This window comes from Miniopterus schreibersii, assembly GCF_964146895.1.
Source record: "Miniopterus schreibersii genome assembly, chromosome: 2".
In the NCBI taxonomy this organism is placed as follows: domain Eukaryota; kingdom Metazoa; phylum Chordata; class Mammalia; order Chiroptera; family Miniopteridae; genus Miniopterus; species Miniopterus schreibersii.
The window spans coordinates 102,661,692-102,677,468 of NC_138102.1; the positions used below are offsets into that span (position 1 = coordinate 102,661,692).

Below are 15,777 nucleotides of genomic sequence, written 5' to 3' on the forward strand. Positions count from 1 at the left end.
TATTTAGTAAAATTAACTGGGCCACTTTTTTGTTATTTACAAATAATAGAGCACAGTCCATTGTGTATGCCCAATATCACTATCGAAATTAAGCAAATGTAGCATTTATCCAGCAACTAAGTGGACTGTTTGCAATCAGATACTGTCAAGAAGGAAAACTACCCAACTGGTCATTTAAGTAAACATACTCTAGAATAACCACAATATTCATAATGTGAACAAAATTACTGCAAATCTCATTTAAGCTTGCCTTAGCCAGTCGTTATCAATAAAACCTATGTTTTATTCTCAAGCCTAAATTTTATGGATACAATCTTATGTTTTACTAGCTACACAATTAAACAAGAAAATTAGAGTATATCCCAAGAGTTCCCAATAAATGAAGCAAATCACAAGTAATAAGCAATGATTAAACCTGATAATTACAAAGCATTTTTCTTCCATGCAGCTGTGTTTTAAAGAAACATGCTTAATATGGTCCTAACACTTCAAAGAAGCTAAAGCACAGAGAAAGGGCAAAACAGTGAGAACAGAGGCCAAGCATGCAGGTTCCTTTTTTCCCAACTGCTCAACTACTTTGTGGCTTTATCTCTTTTAGGATATGGATATTCTTAGGTCGTTTCTGCTTGCTTTTTTGTTTGTTTCCTCCCCCCGCCCAAAAGAATTTACTGGACCTTTTTTAAAGATAGAAGGTGTATTCATGACTTTTTATTTTTAATAGCAAACATCCTTTAAAATAAAATACACTAAACCATATTGAATATTATGTGTAAACTTTAATAACAGACTAGACATTTTCCTCAGTTTTTTAATATATATATTTTTATTGCTGACAGTATCACAGATGTCTCCAATTTCCCCCACTTTGTTCCCCTCCATCCTGCCCCTGCCCCACTACTGTCTGTGTCCACAGCTACATATAATATGTATGTAAGTTCTTTGGTGAATCTCTTCCTGTCTCCCCCTCAATTCCCCTTCCCTCTGAGATCTGTCAGTCTGTTAAACATTTATTTTTATGATTATAACAATAATATATGTTAACGTCAAACTCTCCAGATAATTTAGGAAAGTATTACAGGAAGAAAATGGAGTTTGCCTGAAATTCTCCCATCCATATATGAGCCCTATTTAGAAAAATATATTCCGTGAAAGGCTTTATTCAAAATGATTTTATAATCAATGTCAAGAAGACCTCATAAAACAATAAACTACTTCTAATACTAAGTATTTTTTTACAGATTTGACTAAGTTTTTCCCTTGATGTTCTCTTTTCCTAACAATATCAAATATCATTTGGGAAAGAGTCTAGTGCAGTGGCTTTCAAACTGCTTTGAACACAATCCACAGGAAGAAAATAATTTAATATTACATGACTATATTCACATATAAACATATGTAATTAAACAGAAGTTTCATAAAACAACAATTGCCCTTAATACATACAATGCACTCTGATATTTTCTCAATAAATAAATAAATAAATAAATAAATAAATAAAAGTCTGGTTATGTAGTGTGATTTTCTGACTTACTTATGGCTTACAATCTGCAATTTAAAAATCACTGACCTAAAGAAAAAATCCCTAAATTTAGTGGTCCAGCGTGGTTAGATTTCTCCAAGTAACCAGAATGAAAGTAATTTAACCTCTCTGTTGCTCAGTTTTTCCACATACTAGTTGTAGAGTCCAGTGGACAGTAAGAAAGTGCACCACAAACAAAGAAAACCCATATAATCATGAGAAAGCATTGGTATTAGTAAGCAAAACTAGTAAACAAGGCAATCTTTCACACAAATATAAAGAATCAGATCCAAAATACCCCAATAATTCATCAATACATAATAAAATAACATGCCTTGACAAACAGGCCCTATGAAATGAAGTTTAGTCAATGGCTCACTCTGAGAGTCCAATCTTATTTAATTTAACGGTTGCTAGGAAACCAAAACATCCTTCACCAAGGACAGCTAAAGCCCTACCAAGTGATTCCAAGCTACCCAGTATAATTAAAATAAACTGCAGGGCAGCAGCACTATCATATTTAAGAAAATAAGTCGGATTAAAGGTTTGAAATAGCTCCAGCATCTTTTAAATATGTTTAGAAGTTGCCTCCAATCAGCCTAACAGACTTCAAACCTTTCCTTATTTTGAGTCGCTTAAACACCTTTATTTGAAGTTTTCATTAAGATTCACACTTAGTTCCTCTTTATAACACCAGGTAAAAATTCTTCATAGTCCTTAACCCAACACTCCTATTTTATATAAGCAGGGGAAACCTGAAATAGCTTGTCCCACATTACTTCAACTGGGACCTCTGTTTACTCATTTATATGGGATGGTAATTTTATGTGTCAACTTGGCTATGTCACGGTGCCCAGATATTTGGTCAAACATTATTCTGGATGCTTCTGTGAAGGAGTTCTTGGATAAGATTAACATTTAAACTGGACTCTGAGTAAAGCTGAGTACCCTCAGTAATGTGGGTGGACCTCATGCAGTTAGTTGAAAAGCTAAAAAAGAAAAAGGCTGACCTCCCCTGAGCAAGAAGGAATTCTGCCAGGAGACTGCCGTTGAACTCAATCACAGCTCTTCCTTTGGGTCTCTGGCCTGCTGGCCCACCAAACTTATACATAGATATTAATTTTCTAAAACTAAAAAGTTCAGTTTGGATTCTTAAATTATCTCTCAAAAATAAATATTGTGTGTTTCCTTTCCAACTCATTTTTCTTAAAACATCCACACATATGCACTTATTACCACCTTCAGCCCAACAAGGGTTCCAGAATTATTAAATCTCTATTTCATACCATCAAGTATGACAGACCCCAATTACTGATCTGCTGCTATGTGATGATTAACAGAGACAAAAATCTTTATTTACTAAATAGAATTGCTAATTTTTAAAGTTCAACTTCACATATCAAACAAAAAACTTCATAACTCTACCATCTCAGACCAATATTTCTATTAATAATGAAGTCAATTTTATTAAACAAAAGCTTCGATAACATTTTGGGATATTATTTTAAAATGGTGTTTTTAGGGAGACTGTACCAATTCAAATTAGTATGAAGTTTCTTGTGGCAAGTCAGAAATTCAACCAACTGGTTTAATTCGTAACATCAGAAATCTATGTAGATATGTTAAGGTCAGTATTGCTACATTTCATCTAAACCAGACTGAAAAAAAGCAAAGAATATTATTAATTATATTTGTTCTTATAGGGTAAATTTCATCTGTAAATAACAGGTATTTGAGGAGGGTATAAAAAACTGTTTTACATTTTCTGAAGGATATTCTTCAGAGCAGATACTTTATTACTAAATATATTAATATCTCATGTAGCTATAGTTGAAAAATTATTTAACATCAAAACACCAAAACTTAATTCTCAGTTGGAGGGATGGTTGGCACATTTTTAAAAACCATGAAAATGAATCTTTCCTTTAGGAACAAAGGAATAATTCAAGAGTCAGGCAGCTGACCCAGGAAGATGCACATTAGGGGCAGAGGGATCACTTGACACCATGGTTTAGCCTGCGACACACAGAGGGGGTTCAGAAAGGGTTAGATGGTAAGAAGTCACGCACAGACAGCACAGGAAATCTCACTTCAAATAGGGAAATCAAAGGAGGTAGCAGGAGACAAACAATATATTACAGTTTGGAGAATATTTTGGAACAAAGAGATTACTAAACAGCAGTAGGATTATCAAGAGGGGTAGAGGACTGGGAGTGGTTTGTCTCAGCTGAAAAGAAATATTTTATCACTGATATTGTCCAGAATTGCCAGCACGTGTTGACTAACTACTGTTAGTCTGTTTCATTATTATTTCAGAATCATCTACAGATAGTACACGCCCCTGTCGCCTGCACCTTGAGTGCACTCTTCCCATCACGCCCAACTCTTGGTACAGCATTAACAACAGATGACTGAAATGACCTGTTTTACACTATTCCTGTGTCAAAGAGAACTTGTTTAAGCCACATCAACAGAAAGCTTTACCAAAAGAGATGTAAAAGAAATTAGACTTCATAATTATTTTACTACTATAGTTAAAACTACTGTAAGTGGTTCAAGTATATTATCCATTAACATAAAAACTTAAAGACTGGTTTAAAAATCAGTTTGTGTTCATCTAATAAACATACATATTTCAATAATGAATATATAGTTTACAATAAAATGTAACATTATCTTAGCATAATTAACTCCATAGGGGGCTTTTTCCAGATTTTATTCTTTTAGAGATCATAAAAAAAGTCAGTAGCTCAAAAGTAGTAAGTTTTTCCCTATGTTGACTCCATCCACTAAAAGCTGAAATTTTCAGCTTCATAAAGACTACAAGAATTTCTCATTTCTGTTCTATAAATCCATTACTTGTAAATAAATGATTCTAATTCTAATAAATATAAAGGTTGCATGAGGAAAAAAGTTCTCTCAACCAAATTTCTGATGTGTTATTAGTATTAGTCTAATGATTTCTAGGTATGAGAACTGGAGAACAAACTAACTACCATCATGTATTTCCCGGAGATTTATTGAAGATGAAATATGATACTGCAACCCCTGATCTGAAGGCCAGAGGCTGAATGCGTTAATACAGAGCGGCTTGGAAAGAATATCTGCGGAGGGGCAGATCAGCTTCACCTCAAAATCTACAGGGGGTTTTCCTACACACGAGTTGAGACCAAACCATTGTTTCCAGCACTGTGCTTGTAACTATTTGAAATGAAGGCACTGTTATAAACCTTACTATAGTTACTATCTTCACAAAGAACAAAAGCACAACAATGAATTACGCAATAAGGGGAATTTGAGGTTTAAATAATTTACATCTATTAAGATTTAATAAACAATGTACAATTTAATGAACAATTTCATGTTAGATGGGTAAGGCATAAACTATTCTGCCATGTAAAATAAAATTTAAAAAAAGCCAATTTCTGAAGTTTCTAAATTCTTAAAATTTAAGCATGGCAAGGTTCTCAATGTACTTAATTTTGATTAATAAAGGCTTTGTGGCCATAAGACTGCTACTAATATAGTGGATTAACAGGTAACTTAGCAAGCAGTAGGCTCCAAGTTTTATTTTCAAGTTATTCATAAATATGTCAATTTCTAGAGTTTGCCTAGCATCTAACAATCAATGTAAAGCAAGCCAATGCTTTACTTACAGACTTAGGAAAAAACAAAAGCTTAGGAAAACAAATGAGCCCTCTTTCACCTCTTCAGTAGATGACAGCTAGCATATGTCAGAGAAGCAGGACACATTATATAAAAAGCTCAAGGCGACGCTATGTTGGGACTGTAGCATTCCTGCTCCCTCTTATAAGGTTTTCAGGCCTATATAGCACCGATATCTAGACACAACTGGAAAATAATCCAAATATAAATGCATCTTTCTTGCTTAAACCTGACTACATATCAACTTACCAAATCCCTGTGCAACACCCAGTTAGCATGCAGGTAGTGAATCCCATCCAGGATCTGATACAATAGTGACTTCACCATTCCCCGAGGTAACTGAACTGGCTTCTTATTTGCTTTAGAAGCTCTGTGAAACTTGATTATATGCTGGGGGGAAAAAGAAAAACATCACCAGACACTTAAAAAAGAAAAGAGAGAAAGATAACTTGATGTATAATATTTTCCTAACAGAAAAAGAAACACTTAGGGATTCCCAAAGTAACTGAAAATGTAATTTCACATTCTGCTGAATAACAAATAACTTATAAACTTCCTAATTACTGCAGCTAAAATTTCATTTCCTAAGCATATAATAGTGTCTCACAAAATAAATGATTACAAAGAGTAGTAGGAAATAATGTGATTTTATTTTAAAGTATAATTAAAAATTACTTTTAGAGTATATTTAACCCTTGTTTATCTGGTGGAAAAATTTCCAGAACAGAATCTGTGTGTTTTTTTCCTGTAGTGATTAAATGAAAAGAAAAACATAGAACAAATTTCAAGAGATACTCTGGCTGGCTGATAAAGCACAGATGTGGTATCTATTTATGACATATAAATTATGAAGAAAGCAAATGGAGAAATATTTCAATAAAATGTACAGAAACACAAAGAAATTATATGTAAATGATCATTTCACTGGAAATATTTAGAAATATGAAAAATTCAGATAAAAAAAAAAGCCTTGCACCATCCGTCAAAGCTTTCTAGGTATAGTGTTAGTGGACATCCAAGAAAACACAATACCACTTTATAAACAGAAAAAATGATTTTATAAATAAATGTACCTCGACAGAAATAAGATCCAATGATTCAAACTCTCTTGACAGGTTTCTTCATTTTAATTAAAGCACTCTTAAACTGCAAGAAAATCTAGAAGTCAGCTGCAGACAACACTGCTGTGTGCACCACTGTGCATATGCACAGAGCAGGCTCGACCAGTATTTGTGAGTAAAAATTAAGCATACTCTTGAAATTAGTAAACGTAATTAAAACAGAAGTGAGATATTTAATATTATAGGTTAACATTTTTACTTCCTATTTTATGATATAGAAAGCAGAACGTGGGGATAAGAAACAACTAATGATTAATGAGTGAAAGCGTTTTACTTTCCAAAGAAAAAGTATACAGCAAAGACTACCTGGTGGGAAGGTAAAGTAACAGGCAGCACATATGTAGTATGATTAATTTATATTTTATTAGTAGCATTACATTATTTTAATTTTCTTCTCAGTCACTTTTTTCAAAGTATTTAAGAGCAGGCAAACAAAATAATAATCTAGAATGTTTTGTCACCTAAGAAATGATGTGGCAATCAAATCTGTTCAGCTTAGGAAGAGCTAGTGGCTCTCAAAGCTTAATAAAAATAAATTAAAATACATCATTTTTTAAAAACTTAAAACCTGCCAGAGTAAGAATGAAAGGAACACATATGAAGGGGAGGTAAGATAATCAATTTAATGCCATATACATTTCTTCAGCTAATGCTTTCATTAAGGTATCACAAGTCACTTTTTTACCAATATTTTATAACTACAAAAAACCACAGTGTGGACATTTTTATCTTTATTTTTATTACAGGGCTATATAACAAATTTGGGGTATCCATACCATGAAATTTTACCAACACCTAAGTGATTTTATAAATGACTGTTTTTACTACAACTGTTTTTTGGTTACCCTCTGTTGCCTTAAATTCCAGCTCATTCATTTCAATATTCCAATTAAAATAAGAAAATAAAACAAAGCATTTGGTTTTTGCAAACTGAATTATCATTTGGTTTTCATGAAAATGAACATTAAAAGTACTTATCTGTCTTAAAAGAGTATTAATAAGATGATGATAAAGGCAATGTTGACTATCTATACATATCTGGTAACATTACACACAGTATAATTTGTGAAAGTACAATTATTATAACTATATGTAATGTACCACAATGAAATATTATGTTCCAGTATTCTAGAAATCACATTGAATACCATTATCTCCTATGCTCAACTATGTTTTACTACATTATAAACCAGCCTGGAAATTTTCTCATAAATTGGAATTATATTTGATTTCATGTCAGGCTTGAGTAAGTAGAGTGTTCAATTAGATATTGGCCACCTGATTTAATGAATTTTTATTAAAAGAACCCAAATTTGATTTGATTAGATTTCTTTTAAAAGAACAGAAATTAACAATAAAAGAAAAACTATTTTCAACCAGCATGAACCTTGGACAATAGTTTCATAAAACAGAAAGTTTCACGTGTCTATTTTCTGTTTGAAAGAATTATTTCCACACAACTTACAAAAACAATTTGAATCATATCACATTTAGTCATGGAATTGAAATCTACAAAGAGTCAAACTATTTCTTAAAAATCTGAAAGCATATAAAACCCAGAAAAGCTTCAATTTCTGAAATCTGTTAAAGTTGAAATTATGTAAACAAGGCTAATTTTGAAAATGAGCAAAAGAGCTTGAAACTACTATTTTTGAAGGTGAATTTATTTTAAACAGTTTTACTGGAATTTGTGCTTGTTTTACTCTAAAACTTTGTATTTACAATTACAAATTACAGCTGGATGGAAAAATGTAAGTTATTTTGAAGATTTCTGAAACTGAGCCAGGGTATTAAAATCTCTTACATATCAATATATATACAGGATGGGGCAAAAGTAGGTTTACAGTTGTGAGTGCAAGAAACACAAATTTATTCTTGTATTATTATTTATTAATCATTGTATTATTTTCCATACAAACTGTAAACCTACTTTTGCAGAACCCTGTATTTTCTTTTCTATCTCAATGCACAGCCATAATAAATTTAGCAAATATAGACCAGTATGCAAAAACACAGTGAAGTATTTAAAGACCTTATTACTTTTAAATATCAGGGGAAAAAATAGTTCACAGTAGTGAAGTAGTTGTTAATGAATTAATGTAGTATAGGGTTTTGTTCACTTGTTTTTAAAATTGTAATGTGTTAACATGTTCTTTACACATAACTGATCAAACATGTAAGTTTTGTATGTTCCAAAATTATTTTGGCTATTCTTTTATAGGTTTTCATTATATACATATTAGAAAGTCTCATCCCCAATATGGCATTTTATTTTTAAAAATTTATTTTTATTGTTGAAAGTATTACAGATGTCCGCTTTTCCCCCCAATGAACCCCTTCACCCCACTTCTGCCCCCTGCCCAGGCCTTCATCATGCTGTGTCCATGGGTTATGCATATATGTTTAGATTTTTTTAAAAATGTAACTCTTACATTTAACAAAGGAGTCAATCAATTTTTAGTTACTCAAGACTTTTATAAATAACAATTAAAAAATTCATTTTAAAATATATCTTTAGTGATTTCAGAGAGAAGAAGGGAGAGGGAGAGAGAGAGACAGAAACATCAATGATGAGTGAATCATTGATCGGCTTCCTCCTGCACGCCCCTGACCATGAATAGAGCCCACAACCTGGGCATGTGCCCTGACCGGGAATCGAAACGCGATCTACTGGATCCTAGGTAAATGCTCAACTGCTGAGCCATGCTCGGCCGGGCAATAACAATTCTAAAAACAATCTTTTTAGTAGATGAAAAATAATGAGGCAGTTTGTATTTCAGCTATTTAGACAAAATATATTTAAATTCTTAGTTTATAATAATTTTTATCAATATAGCATCATTTTTTCATTATATTAGCTAAACTGATAAAGTGTAATTGACTTGGAGAATCTTCAAATATTTTAGTCTAGTTATCTAAAAATATTCTCATTATAGGTCAGACAAATACAAAATAACTAAAAGCCACAATAAAATCTACTTTCATGCTGATCTAATTTTGTAGTAGAGCTCTCTGCCACAAAGAATTCTTCCTATACAAGAATACGCCCAATTCTAGTAAATGCAGTATTGAATTTCTGATGATGAAACAGGAAATATATTATAATACTGAATATCAATTGTAAATGATATTCAATAAATGATTGATAATAGTTTTCTACATTTGTATAGTACACTTAGTTTACAAAGCTTTTTGAATACAAAATTACTCTTCAGAAAAATCCTGTAAAAAAAAGGCAAAAAAAAGTATTACTTTTTACAGATGAGAGAAACTACAGCTTCACAGCCATTAAGAGACTTGCCTAATGTCATACGACAAATAACAGAATCACTAGATCTGTCTAGTCTTCCAAATATAACATATTTGTCTCCCTACATGAGGAGACCACCTTCTCATATTATATTCCTCCACACTACAGAATAAAAGGAAATATGCAGCTGTTAAATTTTATAACAAAAGTTTTTAATTTTTAAATTTTTATCAAAAATATATAGGTAGGCAACAATACTGAATAGCTGTTTATACTCTTCAGATTCTACTGTTTTCTGTAATATGTTACAAAGGTCAAACTAGTAAGTAAGATCAAAACGTGATACAAGGCAAAATACTCTAGCCTTGGTAACACATAAACCACATTCTATGAGGTTCATTTATTTTGATATTTAAATCTCAGAGTAAGATTAGCTCCTAAAATTGTTTTTAGTAACTCTTACTACCCCTGACTGAAACTAGTCACTCTATGTCTACCGTCAATTCACCTTACCCAGAGGTCATGCTCAGCGTAGTCAAACAGAAGCCATACTTTCCTATCTGCATGAGATAGAAACACCTTTTGAAGAGAGATGACATTTGGATGCTTAAGCTCTCGAAGTAACTGCAAAACAAAGGAAATCCATTTAAAATCGTTGCCATAAAAATGTTTGAAAACCCCCACACCATTTGTAATTCAAAGGCAATATAAACCCAATCCTAAAATCTAATAATTTTCAACCCTAAAAATTTAGTAAGTCCCCATACAATTTTGAGATGTCCATACAGGTGCTTCAGTGATAAATGGAAAAAAATCTGTGGGGAAAAGATAATATCAGAATCAATCTATCTTGTTGTTATTGTTTAGTTGGTTTTTAATTTTATTTTAATACTTTATAGAGGTAAAATATATATAACATAAAATTACCATTTTAACAATTTTTAAGTGTACAATTCATTAGTATTAAGTTCACTTGCAATGTTGCGCAACCATCCCCACTATCCATTTTAGAACTTTTTCATTATCCTAAACAGAAATTTGGTACCCATTAAACAATAACTCCCCATTTCCCTCTGCCCCTCAGCCATTGGTAAACCCGATTCTACTTTCCGTTTCCATGAACTTTCCCATTCTAGGTATCTCACGTAAGTAGAATTATACAATATCTGTCCTTTTCATGACTGGCTTATTTCACTTAGCATAATATCTTTAAGATTTATCCATGTTGTAGCATGTGTCAGAATTTCATTCTTTTTTATGGCTGAATACATTTCTATGTAAATTCTTCTATTTAAAGTCTTTTATCTCATTTTATGCCATTTAAAAACTACATTTTTTTACCCATTCATCTGCTGATGAACAAGAATTGTTTCCATGTTTTGAATCATTTAGGTATATACCTAGAAGTGAAATTGCTGGATCACATGATAATCCTATGTTTAACTTTTTGAGAAACCACCACATTAGTTTTCACAACAGCTGTACAGGTTTACATTCCCATCAGCAAAGCACAGGGGTTCCAACTCCTCCACATCCTCACCACACTCACTTTTTTTTTTAACATCCTGATCCTAATTGGTAGGAAGTCATATCCCATTGTGGTTTTGATTTGCATTTCCCTAATGGCTAATGATGTTGCACATTTCATGTGTTTATTGGTCATCTGTACACTTTCTATGGAGAAATGTGTGTTCAAGTCCTTTGCCCATTTATGAATTGTGTCTTTTTGTTGTTGTTGAGTTGTGATTCTTTATATAGTCTAGATATTAATCCCTGACCAGATACATGATTCACAAATATTTTCTCCCATTCTGCTAGTTGTCTATGTTTTGACATCACAAAACAATTGAAATTAAAACAAAGCTTTAGGTTGTAATCCTTTTAAAAAACGAAATAATTAAAATATTAGAAAATACAACATTCATCAACACCAAATATATCAAATGAGAATTGAGACCTGTAACTTTGTAAGATACAGTACCTCTCTTTTTCAGGCACTTAAATTATGTAGTAAAGTTGATTAAAAATTTGTAAACTTTTTCATAAAATAATACAGAACTTATATAAACAGAAGCATCCAAGTAGAACACATTTTTATAGGTTTAACATTTCTCTTCTCCTAGAAGGACATTCTTCTATTTAAAGTCTTTTATCTCCTTATTTTATCCCATTTAATAACCAAAGTGCCCTAATAATCCATCAGTTAAAAGAACTCCCATCCCACCAGGCAAAACCACAAATAATAACAGTAATGACAGGAAAAAACTTCTCATGAAGCCTGATACATTTTTATCAGTTGAAACTTAACCTACAGAGATTCCTAGATGGTAGTAGATTAAGTAGAAGCTACACTTACACTCTCCCAGGACCAAACTAGAATTACAACTAAAATATAGAAAAACCATCCTGAATAACCAACTGAAGAAAGCTTGAGAGAACCCTCATAACCAAGGGCGTAAAGTGGAGACTCCACAGAGACTAGTAGGAAGTGCTGAGGTGTGAGAGGGCTGGCTGGGCTCCCACAGACAGCACCTGAAGTTCTGGAGGGGTATCTCAGCAGTAGGGGATTCCCACCGAGAACTCTGGGGCCTAAACGCCAAGCAGGGCTTCCCAACCCAGAGCACAAGCACGGAGGGAGAATGGTGCCCACATAACAACTGGCTGTGAAAAGCAGTGGGTTTCTGTCTGCCAGGGAGAGATAGCTGGAAATGCAGTCACCCTCTTAAAGGTCCAGTGCACAAAATTTTTGTGTGCAACCACTCACCTTGGGCTCCAGGAGAAGGATGGCAGAGTGGACTAGAGCTACGTTAAGAAGAATATAGGGATGTTGGGACTGATAACAGAGCTCAGAGGGCAGCCTGCTGGATTCCTGTGCTGTCATTCACCAACTGCAGAGGACATATTTCTCAGGCACACCTTTAACAACCAGCGAGCTTTGCCATGGGGGAAGAAGCAATTGCCTCACCCATTGGAAAATCTCTCACTCTACCCTGTGGAGTTTACCCCTTGCAGTGGTCTATAGCCCGAGGCTCATTAAGAGACTCAGAATAACAGCCTGCAGACAAAGGTGGCTCACTGGGGGCTTGGCCTGATCTGGTTCTGAAACCAGAGCTTGGAAAAGCAGACCTTGGTGCACATCTTGGTCCTTCCCAAACACATCCAGCCCCAGCAGAGGAAACCACAAGCTGTGGAGTGCAGAAAACTTCAAACAGAGTACTCAAGGCCAGTCACAAACAGTGTCTGATATTGTCCTGCACCACAGACAAACCAAAAAGACTAGAAGTCCTAGCAGATCTACCTAAAACACAGAAAAAAATCCAAACAGCAGCCAAAATGGGGAGACAAAAAACAAGCCCCAAATGAAAGAAAAAGAAAAATCTCCAGAAGAAGAGCTAAATGAAATGGAGATAAGCAATCTACCAGATATAGAGTTCAGAATACTAATTGTAAGGATGCTCAACAGCAAGAGAAAAGATATGAAAAATATGAAGGAAACTAAGAATGGCATAGAAGAAATAAAGACTACATTGGAAGGAATAAACAGCAGATGAATGGAAGATGAGGATTGGACCAGTGAATTAGAAAAAATTACTTAATCATAGATCCAAAAAGAAAAAACAATTGAAAAACAGGAGGACAGTTTAAGGGAGATGTGAGACAACATGAAACTTAACAATATTCACATAATAGGTCTACCAGAAGATTTAGAAAGTAAGCAAAGACAAGACAAGCCTATTTGAAGAAATAATAGCAGAAAACTTCCCTAACTTGGTCAAGGAAAAAGTCATACAAGTTCAGGAGACAAGGAGAGCCCCAAGCAAGAAGAGTCCAAAGAGGCCCATGCCCAGATACATCATAATTAAAGTGCCAAAAATTCAAGACAAAGAGAGAATCTTAAAGGGAGCGAGAGAAAAGCAATCTGTTACCTACAAAGGAGATCCCTAAGGCTGTCAGATGATTTATCATCAGAAACTCTACAGGCCAGAAGGGAATGACATGAAGTATTCAAGGTAATGAAAAGCAAGGATCTGAAAACCAAGACTACTCTATATCCAGCAAGGCTATCATGCAAAATAGATGGTGAAATTAAGAGCTTTCCAGACCAAAAAAAAAGGCTAAAGGAGTTTATCGCCACCAAACCAGCACTGCAAGAAATGTTAAAGGGATTGCTGTAAAAAGAAGTACAGATATATAGAGAGAAAAACAAAGGCATAAAGAATTAAAATGGCAATAAATAAGCACTTATCAAAAATAACCTTAAATGTAAGTGGATTACGTGCCACAGTCAAAAGACATAGGGTAGCTGAATGGATAAGAAAACATGGCCCAAATGCATGCTCTCTACAAGAGACCCACCTCAGAACACAAGACTCACACAGGATGAGAGTGACTGGAAAAAACTTTCCATGCAAATGGAAATTAAAAGAAAGCTGGGGTAGCAATACTCATATCTGACAACGTAGATGTCAAACTGACGGCCACAACAAGAGACAATAAAGGTCACTACATAATACTAAAGGGATGGATCGAACAAGAGGATATAATCCTGGTAAACATATATACATCCAATATAGGAACACCTTAATATATAAAAAATACTTGTGGAGGACTTTAAGGGAGAGATCAACAGCAATACAGTCATAGTAGGGGACTTTAACATCCCACTGACTTCACTGGATAGACCTTCCAGACAAAAAAACAAGGAAACAGTGATCCTATTGACACACTATATCAGAAGGATTTAATTGACATTTACAGAATATTCCACCACAAAGCTGCAGAATATACGTTCTTCTCAAGTGCACATGGGACATTCTCAAAGACAGACCACATGTTAGGATACAAAACAAGTTTCTACAAGTGCAAGAAGACTGAAATCATATCAAGCATCTTCTTGGATCATAATGGCATGAAATTAGAAATCAACAACATTAAAAACACTAAAAAACATTCAAACACATGTTATTAAACAATGAATGGGTTATCAATGAGATCAAGAAAGAAATTAAAACTTCCTGGAAACAAATGAAAATGGACACAAAACAACCTAAAATCTATGGGACACAGCAAAACCAGTCCTGAGAGGGAAATTCATAGCACTAGAGACCTACATCAAAAAACAAGAAAAACTTTTAATAAACTAATCTAACACTACAACTTAAAGACTGAGAAGAGAACAAGAAAAGCGCATAGTAAGTAGAAGAAAGGAAATAATAAAGATCAGAGCAGAAGTGAATGACACAGAGACTAAAAAAACAATATAAAATATCAATGAAATCAAGAGCTGGTTCTTTGAAAAGAAAAACAAAATTGATGAACCTTTAGCCAGACTCCTCAAGAAACAAAGACAAAGAACCCAAACAAATAAAATGAGAAACAAAAGAGGTGAAGTAACAACCGACACCACAGAAATACAAAGGACTGTAAGAAAATACTATGAATACTATGCCAACAAGCTGGACAATGTGTTAATGAAATGGACAAATTCCTAGAAAAAAACAATCTTCCAAAGCTGAGTTGGGAAGATTCATAGAACCTGAATGGGCCAATAATGGCCGATAAAGTTGAACCAGTAATAGAAAAATTCCCAGCAAGCAAAAGCCCTGGTCCAGATGGCTTCACAGGGGAGTTTTACCAAGCATTCAAAGAAGAACTAACACCTATCCTCTTCAAACTATTCCAAAATAGCAAAGAGGAAAGAACACTTCCAAGCTCTTTTTATGAGGACAGCATTATTCTATTTTCAAAATCAGATAAAGACACTACAAAGATAAAGAATTACAGGCCAATACCCCTGATGACCACAGATGCTAAAATCCTCAAGAAAATAATAGCAAATCAGATCAAGCAACATATTATATTAATATACTAATATGATTAAGCAATATATTAAGCAATAAATCATGACCATGTGGGATTTGTTTCAGGGATGCAAGGCTGGTACAATATTTTTAAATCAGTAAATGTAATATATTACAAATGTAATATAAACAAATTGAAAGACAAAAATCACATGATCATATCAATAGATGCAGAAAAAGCATTCGACAAAATCCAACACCTATTTTTGATAAAAACTCTCAGCAAAGTGGGAATAGAGGGATCATACCCCAACATAATAAAGGCAGTACATAACAACCCTACAGCCAACATCATACTCAATGGGCAAAAACTAAAACCATTTCTCCTAAGTACAGGAACAAGACAGGATGTCTGCTTTC

At 33.7% G+C, this 15,777-nt stretch overlaps 1 protein-coding gene across 6 annotated transcripts in view; it reads right to left on the reverse strand.

Moving 5' to 3' along the window:
- CDK8 (cyclin dependent kinase 8) overlaps positions 1 to 15,777 on the reverse strand; it is a 124,761-nt gene that overhangs the window by 37,103 nt on the left and 71,881 nt on the right. For 3 of the 6 annotated variants that reach the window (XM_081127165.1, XM_081127164.1, XM_081127163.1), the window contains exons 3-5: positions 10,324 to 10,371; positions 10,070 to 10,180; positions 5,435 to 5,575 (exon numbers count right to left, since the gene is read on the reverse strand). In XM_081127165.1, the coding sequence (XP_080983291.1) occupies positions 5,435 to 5,575; positions 10,070 to 10,180; positions 10,324 to 10,371 (300 nt within the window). The remainder of the gene's footprint in view (positions 1 to 5,434; positions 5,576 to 10,069; positions 10,181 to 10,323; positions 10,372 to 15,777) is intronic. The other 3 variants (XM_081127166.1, XM_081127167.1, XM_081127168.1) reach the window with 1 other exon arrangement.